Here is an 18,435-nt window from a genome sequence, read left to right on the forward strand (position 1 = left end):
TGGGAGGGGACGTCGGTGGGAGGAGGGGCGGCGATGGGAGGAGAAGGAGGAGGGCGACGAGGAGGGGGAGGCGAGTGGGACGGGAGGCGGCGGCCAGGGTTTCTCCACGGGAGTGGTTGCGATTTATACCCCTGGACGTAAAAAGACCAAAATGCCCTCGGTGGGGCACAGAATTTACAGGCGGTGGCACGGCGATTTAAAGGCGACGTGTATGGCTTCATCCTGCCTAGCGGTTCTCCAGGGTTTATAGGTTAAATTGCAATCTTATAAATAGTGTTCCTTAGTTCAGTTGTTGCTCAATAGAACATCTCAAAATATCTTCGAAAGAGTTCAATCAATTCTTGCGAGTTAACCCGCCGACAATGATTTATGTTTATTTGTTACTCTGGGTGCATATATGCAGAAAATAAATCGTATTGGTTGCAGGTTATGATGCTAATATTGGACAAGGAAGCACTGGTGCAGCTATTGTAATCTGGAGGGGTCTATCATATTGCCCGTGTCTTCTCTCTCATGTTGTGACTCGAGGCTGAAGAAACCGAAATTATTGCCTGACTGAAGGACTAAAAGTACCGACTACAGTTGTAATCCATCCCATCATTCAGATTGTTTGGCTGTTGTTTCTACTTTGAAGAATGCAGTGCACAATAAATCTCGACTTCACAATAGTGATGTAGAAACAAGGGAATAAATTTGTGAAGATTGCCAGCATGATTCTTATCGACTTGGTAAATTTTAAAACCATATAACAAAAAAAAAATCTCAAACATGTTGTGTCTGGTTTTTGTCGCTAGCTTTTAAACAGTAGAATAGATACTCTTGGTATAGATTGGCAAGTGTCTGAACTGAACCAGAAAAGAAAATATATTTTGTATATACTGATCAGTGGGTAAGTCATGCAGGTTGCTCTGGCAATTAAAAATCTAGCTAATGGTCCGGTTATTCTTGAGGGGCTTTGTTCATGCATTTTTGCTTGAAGAAACATGTCTGCTACTTTGGGATGGTGCTTTTGCTTGAAGAAACATGTCTGCTACTTTGGGATGGTGCTCCAATGGTACACCGACACCATTTTGAGGCCCTTGACAGAAAATTGAGAGATATACTTTCAATGAACGGCAGCAACAAAAATGCTCTTCCTTTTGATATTCTACAATAGAAAAAAACTTCTATGCTACATTGATTTGATCTCTCATACAAAAACAACAGCTGGACGAATCACAGCTAAACCGACGATGGGCAATTTCACGAGCACGGCAGGCCGCCGCGGCTTCGCACGGCTAGTACAGTTTAGACCGGCAATGGGTGTGTATTGCTATGATTCAAGTAAGTTGTGTTATTGTACAAGCAGTGTTTATGGATGAATATATAGTTCTACTATTATGTTGATTATGGTATTTGTGGCCTTGCTATGGAAAAAAATCAGCACATATAGAAACCACTAATGAAAGCTTATTTCTTTCATTTTTTTCATCTCTTACACTTGTTTTCTATGGTGTGCATTCTCTTTATTCGGATACAACTTGCACAGACAGAATTCATGTTGCCATTCACTACAAGAAAAACTGCATACGCTGAGTGGTCGGTTGTATGTTGAGTGTTACTTCATGGGGTGCTCAGCATAAAACCCAATTTGCCGAGCAAAAACTAGAAACACTCAGCATAATATTACCGACTTTCCTTCCTCTTCTTGCCGGTCAACTATTTCTTTCGCTCTACTGATAACATCACACACGATGCACCACTCTGTCATAATGCACACACACACTCCGTATCCCACTACTTCGGCAAATCATTGCCTTGGGTCCCACTTCTATAGCTACATGGTCATGCGCACAACTTCCACCACTCCAGCCGATCTCAGTCATGTTTCCCGTCGTCTTCGACACTCCCTTTACTTGTCTCGTGCCTCTATCTGCTCACCCACGGTTGTATCATCGATCGACCACTTTGCCGAGGCATATCACTTTGCATCACTCCTACTTGCACACATTGTATAGTTGCCGAGTTTTTCTTATCTCCAAGTACCATGCACTAGGACATCAATATGATCATAATGTTGCAGTATAGCTAGAAAGACAAAAGAAGAGCCAAAAACAACTTTCCGCTGATTGAGTTGTGCCACGTTACCGAAAAAGCTCACGCCCCACTTTATATATAAAGCATGTTGTGGTACGTTCAAAATAAGATTTCGGCGACCATGGCCAAGGTTAAATCAATCTCGCTTGAAGTTGAACAAGAAAATTAACACTCATTTGGCTAACAACAAGGACCACAAACAACATTCCAATTTAAAGAACAAACTGACTTTTGTCCTGTTCTGAGAAGAAGCACGAATTGGCTTCTAGCCACTATACGTAATAAAAAAATGGTGCATGGGAGGGGGGTAGGGGGGATGTTACGAAAGTTGCAATCCACATGAAAATGACAGAGGCATGACAAAGCAAAATAAAAGAGATATGTTAGCTACTCATATATTATCGCCAACGGAAAAATAAATCCTATGTAGCAACCGGCACACAGTATTAGAACAACTCAATTACAAGCAAAAAATGGTTCTTATGTGTGCGAGTACCAATTGCCTTAACAAGTTGTACAACTTGAACCCGAAAGAAATATTCTTGAACTTAATCATTTTACACGTTTGTACCACTAGCACCTAGTTGGCTAGCTACTAGGTACGTGTGTCCCGACTAGTACGACCTGACCTCTTCTCGGCCAATGAAGATGATGCAGTTATTTTCGTGCCACGAGATCAAATGACGATCGAAGTTCCTCCACATCGGCAGAGGTAATCTCAATCAGAAGAAATAACAGGCCGCGGACGATTATATCTGACTACCTCAACGCGCGCACATGTGCTTCGAATTTGACCAGTGTAATTCGTTGAGAACTATTTTTTCTATGAAACTTTCCAAGCTTAGTTATACCTCAGAGAAGCAATCGATCATGTGCAGGCAGTATAAATACACAACGTACGCATGGTGGCAGTCTATCTCATCGTTACAGATATATCTTCCTTGATTAGTTTTGTAAGCTCTTCATCAGCGATGGAGTACTCGACGAAGCTAGTGGTGCTGCTCGTAGCTCTCATGTCGGCCATGGCGGTCACGGCCCAAAACTCGGAGCAGGACTTCGTGGACGCCCACAACGCGGCGCGCGCCGACGTGGGCCTTGGGGAGGTGACATGGGATGCTACGGTGGCAGCCTTCGCGCAGGACTACGCGGATCAGCGCCGCGGCGACTGCCAGCTGATCCATACTCCTGATGGCCGGCCGTACGGGGAGAACCTCTACGGAGGCGGCGGGACCGAGTGGACGGCGACGGACGCCGTGAATTCATGGGTGTCGGAGAAGCAGTACTACGACCACGACAGCAACACCTGCTCGGCGCCCGAGGGTGAGTCGTGCGGGCACTACACGCAGGTGGTGTGGCGCGACTCGACGGCCATCGGCTGCGCCCGCGTCGTCTGCGACAGCGGCGACGGTGTGTTCATCATCTGCAGCTACAACCCGCCAGGCAACTTCCCCGGGGTGAGCCCGTACTAGGCTATATGCATCATGCATGCATGCGAGCGTGCATGTACGTACGGCGTATTGCATAAATAAAATGATTAAGCTCTGATAACCACAGTGTGATCAGATGTGATATATAATTAACCAGCCGGCCGGATTTGAGGCCATATATTGTTTAGACCGGCTGTATATATGTACCGTTATGATTCAGGTAATAAGTTGTGTTATTGTATAAGCAGTGTTTATGGATGAATATATGGTTCTACTATTATACTGTGCATGGTATATGTGCCTTCCTGTGAAAAAAACCCAGCACACTTAGAAACCACTAATCAAAGTGTCTTTCTTCCGTTTTGTCATCTCGCACTTGTTCTCTATGTTGTGCATTTTTTTTCCGGATCCCAACTCGTAAAACGGAGTAGATCTCGAGAGGGCACACTAGGTCTTGTTCCTGAGACTCGCGCTCCCTCCTCCACGCCATAGGCCACTCCCGCCGTGACAGTCACCCAATCTGCCATTATGGCTCACCCATCCACTCCCAGGTTTCACTCTGGATCCAGCTCCGGTCGTGGTCCCGTGCAAGCTCGCTCTCGACTAGCGGTCCATCGTAGGTTCCGGACTCGCTTGCGGCCCCGCCCGTGAATCCAGTAGATCTGACCTCGACGCCACGAATCCTACCGCAGGGAGAGTCATCCAACGCCATGCATGCCTATGGTACTCCAGATCTGGTGTTGTGATTGAGCGGCAGTACCTAAATCCATCGTGGTCATCCCCTACGCTCTTGTCAACATTTCCTCTTCGGGCGAGGAGGAAGGATGGACGAAGAAATAATCTCGAAGGAACACACACAAGCAAGGAGCCATCGATTATTAGTGCACACGTACAGCTACACAGCTCGGACCGACACCGGGACATCAATGGTGCGCCGGGCCTTGAGGCCTTCTTAAGCTGCTTCAAAGACCGGATACTCTGGGTTGCATCATTTGCGAGCTGCCAGGGCATTTCGGCAGAGAGTACCCTCAAAATCCATGAAACGGCGGTGTCCGGAGCCGACCTGGGCGCCAATTCAAGATCAGGTTCAAACAACCGGGCAATTACCCCTTCATCCACCAAAAGAGATGAAATGCTTTCACTATTTGTTCTAGAAGATAACTTACCGGCGTTTTTGTTAATTACAAATGATTGTGAAGGTGTATGGTAGGAAGCCAATTACACTTAGTGTGGAATATTTTTATAATGCAAAGTAGATAATTATTGTATTGGAGATGCCGGCTTCTTTCAAGTATTATATAAACTAGATGACCCATTGCGCCGATGGCGCAAAAGCCAAGTATTGAAAGAGTGTGTATTCAAATATGTAGACACAGAATGAAACATACGGAAATAAGTATAAATTGATGATAGATAGATGGTCGTTGCTGAACATGTTTTCTAAGAAGCTTATGAACGATTATTTACAATGTTATGAGTAAGGCATGTAGATAGGCAGAGATACGTTTGACAGATGTATCGTTGGACATTCAGAACGATTCTCTGAGTCAACTCTTCATAGTTGCTATTCTTCATGGCCTGCATTGCTCAAAGGAGAAATTCATTTGATTACATCGTCGAGTTTCCAATAATTGTGGTGTGTTTGCTAGAGATCATATTCAGACTATGTTGTTGTATTGCTAAGACGGTCAGCAACATATTTTACCTGTGATAAAACATGATTGAGATTGTTCTCTTTCAATGTTGAACCAGCTGTGAAGTTTGTATCTATTATGCGATAAAGTTTCTTTGCTGCCATGCGATCTCCAATGAGGCTATTGCACCAGCTGTTGCTAAAATAGTTGATTATTCCGTCTTTTCTTTTTGTTGATACTCTAGGGCCTGGCATTTTTGTTGAGCTGGTTGTGCCTTGTCATAGTTTTTGTCTTGCAAAACTTTGCTGTAAGAGCCATGTATGCATTTGAGAGCCTCAGTTGCTAGTCAGTTCTCAGCTTCTTCGAGTTTGTCGTACACATGGATGGACATTGATTTTTGTGGAAGTCCATTGTCCAGTTGTTGCTTACATCCATAGAAGTGAATTGTTGCGTCAAGACCGACCGTCCGCCCCTTTTGTGTTGAGTAAACTGCATTTGGGAGGCCAAGCTTGTGCATCATAGCGTCTAGTACTTTTGCTGGAATCTTCACTTTTTCCACTGCAGTTGTTAAATGATACAAGGAAGAATGTACTGTTAGAAACTATAGTCTATGATTTTGTATCTGCTTGTGTGTTCACGAATCCATAGAAAGATATACCATTATCACAGTAACCAAATTATATGTGTTGTGTACCTATCTGCAAAGAGAGCAGTAGGGCATTCAAATCATGTATATGTGACTGATACTTAATAGATATTTGGTATCATGATAGGCTAAAAGGAAGCAATGAGATCACCTGATAATACCATACTATGCATAACAAAATATTTAGATACAGTCGATGCATAACATTGTAAGAGAGGCATAAGATCAATTTACGATAGCTTATTTACATTGCTTGTATCAAGAAAGGCAGTTAGGTTGAGATTCATCATATAGACACATTTGAATTTGCTATATACATGGAAGGAGGGAGTATATATGATTGGTAGTGTTATGATGAATATGTAGCAGTACCAATACAACTGAGGGAATACATCAATATTAGGAAGTGCTTGATTACATTTAGAATACACGACCGCAAAAGGATGCGTAGCACATAGATGATTACCATAGTCTAAGGCCTACGTATGTCTCGTTCTTTAGAGCAAGAACAAAAGGGTTGAGATATCACTGAAACTAAATCTCGACTACCCTGCAGATGAAACAACATGTGTTTTCTTCAGTGGTCACATAGGCATGGCAGTTAGGTTAGACGCAGCAAAAGTAATTAGAAACGGCCTTTCATTCTTTCTAGGCGTTGTTCTACTTACTATAAACAAAAAGGTTGAAAATATAGGTTGATTACATAGGTAAGCAGTGAGCTGGCGCTGATGGATATCCTCCTTAGCCACAACTGCAATGGCCACAAAGTGGGGGCTTCGTGAGGGCAAATGTTCTCGTTAAAACCCGGTACCTAAACTCTAATGCAGACTGCTTTGCACTATTTCAGGTGGTGGATCTGTAAGAGAATCAACAATATGACAGGAAACACTATCAATTGCAACATCAACATACGTCTTAATTTGCTCATGATCTAATAGAGTAAGCAAATAAAATCTCAGGTAACCTCCTGTTACACAAAACAAAGGACATTTAAATCCTGAAACCTGGAGATATTAGATATACATGGTGTCTTCCACATAGACCAGGAAGAAAAACAATAGTACATCAGTAGAAGCTATATTCTAATGTAATACATGTAATTTATATATCCTGGAAATATAAACAGAAAAAGAAACTGAGCAATATACACCATGCATGTTCAGATAATCATGCTTAAAGGAAGTGCAATGCATACTATGGAATCACACAGCCTAAATCCATCCTCGTCTAGAAGACTGCATTATAACCATACATCAAGAAATTAACGGAAAAGGGGGTTTGCCCGGATGACGAAAAATTGTGTGACAGGCAGCACAGAGTTTTTATATTTCCAAGCCAAAATATATTACAAAAAGATATTAGAGACAATGGCTATGAAGAACTAAGCATCTATATGGAGTGGGGGTGAGAGACGGACCCTTCAACATTTCACTGTCCACAGTTATTCCTGAATGACATGCATTCATTCTTCATCCTAGAAGCATCGATGCTGCACCACGTTGTCAAACGTCAATGATTAATCAAACACATGTCTATAAAAAATTCTGTTTAGATATGTTGATCCTGCAAAATAAATAAATGTGTGGTCATTATTAGGAATGCATCCTGGGGTTTGCTAATGAATGGAAAGCTATAGTGCATAGGAGTCTAAATGCTACAAAGGATTCTTTCTTTGGGAACAACATATGACCACAAATGTATGCTTTTTTCCTTCAGCCTGCTTATGTTCTGGTGTTCATGACAAGTGACCTGCATTTTCACCCCTAGTGTGGTACCATTTTGTATCAGGTATATTAAAAATAAACTGTGTGGTTAGGCTCATGATTGCCAAGAACAATTACGACCTTGGTAGTGTGGCTATCAACCTGCGATGGACTAAACAATACTCTTATTGTTTCTGTATATCCAGGAACTTCATGAATTGCATTTGCGACAGTCAGGTATTAATAACCACATAAGAATGACACACAAATATAATATCTTGGTTGCATCATACATTTGAAAGATTAGGTACCTAGCAGGTTCTAGTGGGGAGTGATGATTTTGATCCTTTATCAGGTGATTCAAGAGATTCCTAAAGAATCAATACACACAGTTTCAAACCAACAAAGCAGTGCAAAAGAACAAGCGGAAGGTACCTCTTATGGCATGTCTTGTCATGCCATCGATTGGTGAAGGTGGAACTGGAGTTCAAACAATTCCATCTCTCTGCATAATTGCAATACATCCTTTCGGCTGAACCAATCATGTTTCTGAAGCCCAGGATGTTGCCACCAAGAGCATCCTTTTGCAGTTCACGTCATCAACGAAATATCATATCCCTTTCTCTTTCAAGTGTATCATCAGGTAACCTATCTTTTCATTGATCTTATTTCCCCAAATTAAGACTGTCTGAGTACCTTGCTATCGCCTACTAAAGGAACTGTTCTGTGGATTTTAACGAACTGCCTGCAGTACATAAAAGTTATATCAACTTACATACAAAAAAGGTTAAATATCTATTTCATGACTACATTAATATTTCCCTCAAGCAAAAACCTAAATAACCAGTTCTAAGTTTAGCTCAAACTTCGACTGAGTTACTGAGTCACTCATTGGTCTGTTAATAGCTTTTAAATTGCTTAACCGATCTCATCAAATAAACTATTCTCAAATACCTATAGAGAATTCCCTATAACTTTATTTCAGATGATTGCGACTAAAACTGTCTCTAACTTTGTTGAAGACAGGTAAACAGATCTTCTCACAGCCTCGTTATTACTAAACAGTAGCATCGCTTCTGGCTTAACTCCTAAACTACCAATCAAATTTCAGTGAAACCAGCACCATTGGAAACATAAAAACAAGAGCTACAACTGTTGTTCTAGGAGTACATCAAAATTCCGCACAGATTATGCCCAGAATTTGAAAGAAACTTAGTGCTAATATATACTACCTAGCAGCTACGAATCTGAATATAATTCAACCTTATCTCAGCACCTACATGTGTTTGCTACAAGAGAAAAGAAACAAAATACGGACAACATCTGCAGTCTGCTGTGAGCAGATGCCAACTCCAACGGGGCTGAACCCGGGTGTCGTCCTCCTCGGTGGTCTGTGATGCAAGCTTCCTAGGTAAGCATCTAAGTGTTACAAATATACTTGTGTATTTCTACAGGGACGTAGACCTATAGTTTTTTTTAGATATGTACATAATTAAGGGAGGTTTATGGCTGATTCAGTTCAAGCAAGTCGCCTTTTCCATACTTGTTTAGAAGTGTACATACTTGTTTAAACGTTACTGCAATCCTCAGGGGAAATCAGCTATGCAGACCAAAAATATGACAAATTTAGAAGTGTGTAGTTATTACCAAAGCAATCACCAGGAAGATCAATTTGGATAACATGTTGTTAGTGTTACTTTTCTATATAAAAGAACTTAACAAATAAGAAATAACCTAGAAGATACAAAAGGAGGCACGGATATATATTTAAAAACTATAGGGAATGAAATTGGTCAGCTATCAACAAAAAGACAGGGAGTGCCCTCATAAATTTGAGAACGAGAATCACAATAATCTGATCACTACAAAATATTGTTGTAACTTGTTTTTTCTGCAATTAAACAACCAAAAGCAGTGCACAATATATATGGAAAAAACACTGCATCATCTCCCAGAAGCAGAAAAAGTTATATTAGCCCATCATCTGCACTCTAGGTATATCAAAATTAAACTAGGCGAACCTGACACAGCCAAGAACCGAATTTTATCATGATAAACGACAATAACATGAGTAACAACCAGAATAATTAGTACAACGCCAGTAAAAATGGAAGACCACAGCTTGGGAATAGTAGATGTGAAGTTATCAAGAAATTACCTGAATGCTCCTATGTGTAGTGAGGGAAATAGACTAAACTGAAGCCTCATGACCTTAAAATATGCAAGCTTAGCATGTTCTTTTTCATTCCAAAAACAGTGACATCAATTGATTAACCTCAACTTAAAGATGGCCCCAAACAGGAAGAAATAAAAAGAAAGCTATCACACAAGAAGTTTGGCAACCGAACTGGTAAATAATACATATGAATCCTTATGAGATAACAACTATATAAACTCTGCCTGAGGAAACTATATAGTTGAAGAGATTCAGTACAGGGTATCAATTGTATAAGCATAAGATATATTTACCAATTGGCGAGCAGCCTAACCCTCCATGTTCTGAACTGAAGTGTGATGCAAACAACATCTACACAAAACCTGAAATACATTGTCAACAAATTTTAGTATCTTACAAAGCCTCCCCAGGATGAGATAGAGTTGACAGAGAAGAGTTTCATACCAATTGATAATTAGCGAGGGGGGCTTGCATACCTGAAAAGAGCATAGCAGAGCAAAAGTCCATACTACTGGAAAAAAAATCTCCATTTTCTGGTCGATATGAACCTGGCTACAAATCTCCACCGACGGCGGCTGCGCAAGGGATGAATTTCAGTGCTTTGGATAATTAGTGAAATTGCATTTTTTGAAGGAAGCTACAATTTTCATGTGCTACATGACTACATACAGAGGGATACCTGCTTGATTGCAGCTTTCAGGCTTGCCGACATCAATCCCAGGGAGAACTCTCTTTGCGCAACACACCTCAAGCTCATGTTTTTATTATCTCTGCTCATCCAAAGAAAATGAGAGCTATCTGAAACGAAAATTGAAATGAAACTGCTCCTGTTCTAGGGTACCACCGATCAGTATGCAAAGAAAAGATGCCCAAAAAAATGAAACTGCTCCTGTTCTATGGTTCCAGGACAATCCGTACGCAGAGAAAAGATCAACCATAGATTTCTGGAGAGGACTAACCGACCTTGAAGGCGATGATGTTGTTGGGGCCGCTCTCGTGTGGGAGAGTAAGGAGGAGGAGCTGCGCCTGCCCCCTCCCGCGAAGAAGAGGTTGGAGCCCCCTGCGGCTGCTTCTCCCCTACTTCAGATCGAGGTCGCGCTCGACAGATCGAGCTCCACCTGCCATGGCGACGAGGAGAATAAGGTTCGGAGGTCCCCGATGGACGGTGCCTCTATCCTCGCCGCTCATCCCTCCATTGCTGGCCTCCCCTACTGGCCGTCGAGCTGCGGGGGAGGGGGGAGGGGGTGGGGGAGGGGCGGAGCAGGAGGGGACGTTGGTGGGAGAGGGGCGGCGATGGGAGGAGAAGGAGGAGGGCGACAAGGAGGGGGAGGCGAGTGGGACGGGAGGCGGCGGCCAGGGTTTCTCCACGGGAGCGGTTGCGATTTATACCCCTGGACGTAAAAAGACCAAAATGGCCTCGGTGGGGCACAGAATTTACAGGCTGTGGCACGGCGATTTAAAGGCGACGTGTATGGCTTCATCCTGCCTAGCGGTTCTCCAGGGTTTATAGGTTAAATTGCAATCTTATAAATAGTGTTCCTTAGTTCAGTTGTTGCTCAATAGAACATCTCAAAATATCTTCGAAAGAGTTCAATCAATTCTTGCGAGTTAACCCGCCGACAATGATTTATGTTTATTTAATACTCTGGGTGCATATATGCAGAAAATAAATCGTATTGGTTGCAGGTTATGATGCTAATATTGGACAAGGAAGCACTGGTGCAGCTGCTGTAATCTGGAGGGGTCTATCATATTGCCCGTGTCTTCTCTCTCATGTTGTGACTCGAGGCTGAAGAAACCGAAATTATTGCCTGACTGAAGGACTAAAAGTACCGACTACAGTTGTAATCCATCCCATCATTCAGATTGTTTGGCTGTTGTTTCTACTTTGAAGAATGCAGTGCACAATAAATCTCGACTTCACAACAGTGATGTGGAAACAAGGGAATAAATTTGTGAAGATTGCCAGCATGACTCTTATCGATTTGGTAAATTTTAAAACCATATAACAAAAAAAAATCTCAAACATGTTGTGTCTGGTTTTTGTCGCTAGCTTTTAAACAGTAGAATAGATACTCTTGGTATAGATTGGCAAGTGTCTGAACTGAACCAGAAAAGAAAATATATTTTGTATATACTGATCAGTGGGTAAGTCATGCAGGTTGCTCTGGCAATTAAAAATCTAGCTAATGGTCCGGTTATTCTTGAGGGGCTTTGTTCATGCATTTTTGCTTGAAGAAACATGTCTGCTACTTTGGGATGGTGCTTTTGCTTGAAGAAACATGTCTGCTACTTTGGGATGGTGCTCCAATGGTACACCGACACCATTTTGAGGCCCTTGACAGAAAATTGAGAGATATACTTTCAATGAACGGCAGCAACAAAAATGCTCTTCCTTTTGATATTCTACAATAGAAAAAAACTTCTATGCTACATTGATTTGATCTCTCATACAAAAACAACAGCTGGACGAATCACAGCTAAACCGACGATGGGCAATTTCACGAGCACGGCAGGCCGCCGCGGCTTCGCACGGCTAGTACAGTTTAGACCGGCAATGGGTGTGTATTGCTATGATTCAAGTAAGTTGTGTTATTGTACAAGCAGTGTTTATGGATGAATATATAGTTCTACTATTATGTTGATTATGGTATTTGTGGCCTTGCTATGGAAAAAAATCAGCACATATAGAAACCACTAATGAAAGCTTATTTCTTTCATTTTTTTCATCTCTTACACTTGTTCTCTATGGTGTGCATTCTCTTTATTCGGATACAACTTGCACAGACAGAATTCATGTTGCCATTCACTACAAGAAAAACTGCATACGCTGAGTGGTCGGTTGTATGTTGAGTGTTACTTCATGGGGTGCTCAGCATAAAACCCAATTTGCCGAGCAAAAACTAGAAACACTCAGCATAATATTACCGACTTTCCTTCCTCTTCTTGTCGGTCAACTATTTCTTTCGCTCTACTGATAACATCGCACACGATGCACCACTCTGTCATAATGCACAAACACACTCCGTATCCCACTACTTCGGCAAATCATTGCCTTGGGTCCCACTTCTATAGCTACATGGTCATGCGCACAACTTCCACCACTCCAGCCGATCTCAGTCATGTTTCCCGTCGTCTTCGACACTCCCTTTACTTGTCTCGTGCCTCTATCTGCTCACCCACGGTTGTATCATCGATCGACCACTTTGCCGAGGCATATCACTTTGCATCACTCCTACTTGCACACATTGTATAGTTGCCGAGTTTTTCTTATCTCCAAGTACCATGCACTAGGACATCAATATGATCATAATGTTGCAGTATAGCTAGAAAGACAAAAGAAGAGCCAAAAACAACTTTCCGCTGATTGAGTTGTGCCACGTTACCGAAAAAGCTCACGCCCCACTTTATATATAAAGCATGTTGTGGTACGTTCAAAATAAGATTTCGGCGACCATGGCCAAGGTTAAATCAATCTCGCTTGAAGTTGAACAAGAAAATTAACACTCATTTGGCTAACAACAAGGACCACAAACAACATTCCAATTTAAAGAACAAACTGACTTTTGTCCTGTTCTGAGGAGAAGCACGAATTGGCTTCTAGCCATTATACGTAATAAAAAAATGGTGCATGGGAGGGGGGTAGGGGGGATGTTACGAAAGTTGCAATCCACATGAAAATGACAGAGGCATGACAAAGCAAAATAAAAGAGATATGTTAGCTACTCATATATTATCGCCAACGGAAAAATAAATCCTATGTAGCAACCGGCACACAGTATTAGAACAACTCAATTACAAGCAAAAAATGGTTCTTATGTGTGCGAGTACCAATTGCCTTAACAAGTTGTACAACTTGAACCCGAAAGAAATATTCTTGAACTTAATCATTTTACACGTTTGTACCACTAGCACCTAGTTGGCTAGCTACTAGGTACGTGTGTCCCGACTAGTACGACCTGACCTCTTCTCGGCCAATGAAGATGATGCAGTTATTTTCGTGCCACCAGATCAAATGACGATCGAAGTTCCTCAACATGGGCAGAGGTAATCTCGATCAGAAGAAATAACAGGCCGCGGACGATTATATCTGACTACCTCAACGCGCGCACATGTGCTTCGTATTTGACCAGTGTAATTCGTTGAGATATATTTTTTCTATGAAACTTTCCAAGCTTAGTTATACCTCAGAGAAGCAATCGATCATGTGCAGGCAGTATAAATACACAACGTACGCATGGTGGCAGTCTATCTCATCGTTACAGATATATCTTCCTTGATTAGTTTTGTAAGCTCTTCATCAGCGATGGAGTACTCGACGAAGCTAGTGGTGCTGCTCGTAGCTCTCATGTTGGCCATGGCGGTCACGGCCCAAAACTCGGAGCAGGACTTCGTGGACGCCCACAACGCGGCGCGCGCCGACGTGGGCCTTGGGGAGGTGACATGGGACGCTACGGTGGCAGCCTTCGCGCAGGACTACGCGGATCAGCGCCGCGGCGACTGCCAGCTGATCCATACTCCTGATGGCCGGCCGTACGGGGAGAACCTCTACGGAGGCGGCGGGACCGAGTGGACGGCGACGGACGCCGTGAATTCGTGGGTGTCGGAGAAGCAGTACTACGACCACGACAGCAACACCTGCTCGGCGCCCGAGGGTGAGTCGTGCGGGCACTACACGCAGGTGGTGTGGCGCGACTCGACGGCCATCGGCTGCGCCCGCGTCGTCTGCGACAGCGGCGACGGTGTGTTCATCATCTGCAGCTACAACCCGCCAGGCAACTTCCCCGGGGTGAGCCCGTACTAGGCTATATGCATCATGCATGCATGCGAGCGTGCATGTACGTACGGCGTATTGCATAAATAAAATGATTAAGCTCTGATAACCACAGTGTGATCAGATGTGATATATAATTAACCAGCCGGCCGGATTTGAGGCCATATATTGTTTTGACCGGCTGTATATATGTACCGTTATGATTCAGGTAATAAGTTGTGTTATTGTATAAGCAGTGTTTATGGATGAATATATGGTTCTACTATTATACTGTGCATGGTATATGTGCCTCCCTGTGAAAAAAACCCAGCAAACTTAGAAACCACTAATCAAAGTGTCTTTCTTCCGTTTTGTCATCTCGCACTTGTTCTCTATGTTGTGCATTTTTTTTCCGGATCCCAACTCGTAAAACGGAGTAGATCTCGAGAGGGCACACTAGGTCTTGTTCCTGAGACTCGCGCTCCCTCCTCCACGCCATAGGCCACTCCCGCCGTGACAGTCACCCAATCTGCCATTATGGCTCACCCATCCACTCCCAGGTTTCACTCTGGATCTAGCTCCGGTCGTGATCCCGTGCAAGCTCGCTCTCGACTAGCGGTCCATCGTAGGTTCCGGACTCGCTTGCGGCCCCGCCCGTGAATGCAGTAGATCTGACCTCGACGCCACGAATCCTGCCGCGGGGAGAGTCATCCAACGCCATGCATGCCTATGGTACTCCAGATCTGGTGTTGTGATTGAGCGGCAGTACCTAAATCCATCGTGGTCATCCCCTACGCTCTTGTCAACATTTCCTCTTCGGGCGAGGAGGAAGGATGGACGAAGAAATAATCTCGAAGGAACACACACAAGCAAGGAGCCATCGATTATTAGTGCACACGTACAGCTACACAGCTCGGACCGACACCGGGACATCAATGGTGCGCCGGGCCTTGAGGCCTTCTTAAGCTGCTTCAAAGGCCGGATACTCTGGGTTGCATCATTTGCGAGCTGTCAGGGCATTTCGGCAGAGAGTACCCTCAAAATCCATGAAACGGCGGTGTCCGGCGCCGACCTGGGCGCCAATTCAAGATCAGGTTCAAACAACCGGGCAATTACCCCTTCATCCACCAAAAGAGATGAAATGCTTTCACTATTTGTTCTAGAAGATAACTTACCGGCGTTTTTGTTAATTACAAATGATTGTGAAGGTGTATGGTAGGAAGCCAATAACACTTAGTGTGGAATATTTTTATAATGCAAAGTAGATAATTATTGTATCGGAGATGCCGGCTTCTTTCAAGTATTATATAAACTAGATGACCCGTTGCGCCGATGGCGCAAAAGGCCGAGTGCAAGCCAAGTATTGAAAGAGTGTGCATTCAAATATGTAGACACAGAATGAAACATACAGAAATAAGTATGAATTGATGATAGATAGATGGTCGTTGCTGAACATGTTTTCTAAGAAGCTTATGAACGATCATTTACAATGTTATGAGTAAGGCATGTAGATAGGCAGAGATACGTTTGACAGATGTATCGTTGGACATTCAGAACGATTCTCTGAGTCAACTCTTCATAGTTGCTATTCTTCATGGCCTGCATTGCTCAAAGGAGAAATTCATTTGATGTCATCGTCGAGTTTCCAATAATTGTGGTGTGTTTGCTAGAGATCATATTCAGACTATGTTGTTGTATTGCTAAGACGGTCAGCAACATATTTTACCTGTGATAAAACATGATTGAGATTGTTCTCTTTCAATGTTGAACTAGCTGTGAAGTTTGTATCTATTATGCGATAAAGTTTCTTTGCTGCCATGCGATCTGTGACGCCCCCGATTCAATCGTACACTAATCATGCACGCAAATGTGTACGATCAAGATCAGGGACTCACGGGATGATATCACAACACAACTCTAAAACATAAATAAGTCATACAAGCATCATAATACAAGCCAGGGGCGTCGAGGGCTCGAATACAAGTGCTCGATCATAGACAAGTCAGCGGAAGCAACAATATCTGAGTACAGACATAAGTTAAACAAGTTGCTATAAGATGGCTAGCACAAACTGGGATACAAATCGAAAGAGGCGCAGGCCTCCTGCCTGGGATCCTCCTAACTACTCCTGGACGTCGTCAGCGGGCTGCACGTAGTAGTAGGCACCTCCGGTGTAGTAGGGGTCGTCATCGACGGTGGCGTCTGGCTCCAGGGCTCCAGCATCTGCTTGCGACAACCAGGTAGAAGGGAAAGGGGAAAAGAGGGAGAAAAGCAACCGTGAGTACTCATCCAAAGTACTCGCAAGCAAGGAACTACACTACATATGCATGGGTATATGTGTAAGGAGGCCATATCAGTGGACTGAACTGCAGAATGCCAGAATAAGAGGGGGGATAGCTAGTCCTATCGAAGACTACGCTTCTGGCAGCCTCCGTCTTGCAGCATGTAGAAGAGAGTATATTGAAGTCCTCCAAGTAGCATCTCCAAGTAGCATCTCCAAATAGCATCTCCAAGTAGCATCTCCAGTAGCATCGCATAGCATAACCCTACCCGGCGATCCTCCCCTCGTCGCCCTGTGGAAAAGCGATCACCGGGTTGTCTGTGGAACTTGGAAGGGTGTGTTTTATTAAGTATCCGGTTCTAGTTGTCATAAGGTCAAGGTACAACTCCAAGTCGTCCTGTTACCGAAGATCACGGCTATTCGAATAGATTAACTTCCCTGCAGGGGTGCACCAACTTACCCAGCACGCTTGATCCCATTTGGCCGGACACACTTTCCTGGGTCATGCCCGGCCGCGGAAGATTAACACGTCGCAGCCCCACCTAGGCTCAACGGAGAGGCCAGCACGCCGGTCTAAACCTAAGCGCACAGGGGTCTGGGCCCATCGCCCTGAGCACACCTGCACGTTGCGTACGCGGCCGGAAGCAGACCTAGCCTAGTGGCGTTCCAGTCCAATCCGGCGCGCGCCACTCAGTCGCTGACGTCACGAAGTGCTTCGGCTGATACCACGACGCCGGGATACCCATAACTACTCCCGCGTAGATGGTTAGTGCGTATAGGCTCGTAACCAACTCAGATCAAATACCAAGATCTTGTTAAGCATGTTAAGTATCCGCGAACGCCGAACAGGGCCAGACCCGCCTCTCTCCTAGGCGGTCTCAACCTGCCCTGACGCTCCGCCACAAAGATCCACTCGCGGGTGCTCCACCAGCCGACTCGACTATAGTCTCCACATGTATCATGTACAAGTATATAGTATATACCCGAGATCACCTCCCGAGTGATCTCGGCCCAATAGTATAGCACAGCAGACGGACAAGAATGTAGGGCCACAGATGAAAAATACTAGCATCCTATACTAAGCATATAGGATTGAAGGTAAAGGTATCAACAGTAGTAACAAGGACAGGCTATGCATCAGGATAGGTATAACAGAAAGCAGTAACATGCTACACTACTCTAATGCAAGCAGTATAGAGTAGAATAGGCGATATCTGGTGATCAAGGGGGGGGCTTGCCTGGTTGCTCTGGCAAGAGAGAGGGGTCGTCAACTCCGTAGTCGAACTGGGCAGCAGCAGCGTCGGTCTCATAGTCTACCGGAGAGAAGAGGGGCGAAGAAACAATGAATACCATGTAAACAGATGCATATCGATGCATGACAAGACAAGTAACGATGCTAGGCGCGCCCTAGCGTGGTATGAGGTGGTACCGGTTAAGGGGGGAAACATTCGGGAAAATATCCCCGGTGTTTCGTGTTTTCGGGCAGAGGAGCCGGAGGGGGAAAGTTGCAGGTTCGATAGGTTAGGGGTGTGTGGCGGACGAACGGACTGCGTATCCGGATTCGTCTCGTCGTTCTGAGCAACTTTCATGTTGAAATTATTTTAATCCGAGTTACGGATTAAAAGATATGATTTTCTAAAGATTTTATTAATTTCTGGAATTTAATTAATTATTTAATTAATTCGAAAATGGATTTATGACATCAGCGTGATGTCATGCTGACGTCAGCAGTCAAAGTT

At 43.8% G+C, this 18,435-nt stretch overlaps 2 protein-coding genes across 2 annotated transcripts; both read left to right on the forward strand.

The window, feature by feature from the left end:
• Positions 1-3,011: 3,011 nt before the first annotated feature.
• LOC123117211 (pathogenesis-related protein PRB1-3-like) lies at positions 3,012-3,747 on the forward strand. Its single transcript, XM_044538027.1, has one exon. It carries the CDS (start codon positions 3,048-3,050, stop codon positions 3,543-3,545), a length of 498 nt encoding a protein of 165 aa, XP_044393962.1. The 5' UTR covers positions 3,012-3,047; the 3' UTR covers positions 3,546-3,747.
• A 10,171-nt stretch (positions 3,748-13,918) lies between these two features.
• LOC123117212 (pathogenesis-related protein PRB1-3-like) lies at positions 13,919-14,704 on the forward strand. The gene has a single exon (XM_044538028.1). The coding sequence runs from the start codon at positions 13,969-13,971 to the stop codon at positions 14,464-14,466; it is 498 nt and encodes a 165-aa protein (XP_044393963.1). The 5' UTR covers positions 13,919-13,968; the 3' UTR covers positions 14,467-14,704.
• Positions 14,705-18,435: the final 3,731 nt, after the last annotated feature.

This window comes from Triticum aestivum, chromosome 5B, assembly GCF_018294505.1.
Source record: "Triticum aestivum cultivar Chinese Spring chromosome 5B, IWGSC CS RefSeq v2.1, whole genome shotgun sequence".
In the NCBI taxonomy this organism is placed as follows: domain Eukaryota; kingdom Viridiplantae; phylum Streptophyta; class Magnoliopsida; order Poales; family Poaceae; genus Triticum; species Triticum aestivum.

Coding starts and splice junctions, on each gene's coding strand:
- LOC123117211 (XM_044538027.1), top strand. CDS start 3,048: ATGGAGTACTCGACGAAGCTAGTGGTGCTGCTCGTAGCTCTCATGTCG.
- LOC123117212 (XM_044538028.1), top strand. CDS start 13,969: ATGGAGTACTCGACGAAGCTAGTGGTGCTGCTCGTAGCTCTCATGTTG.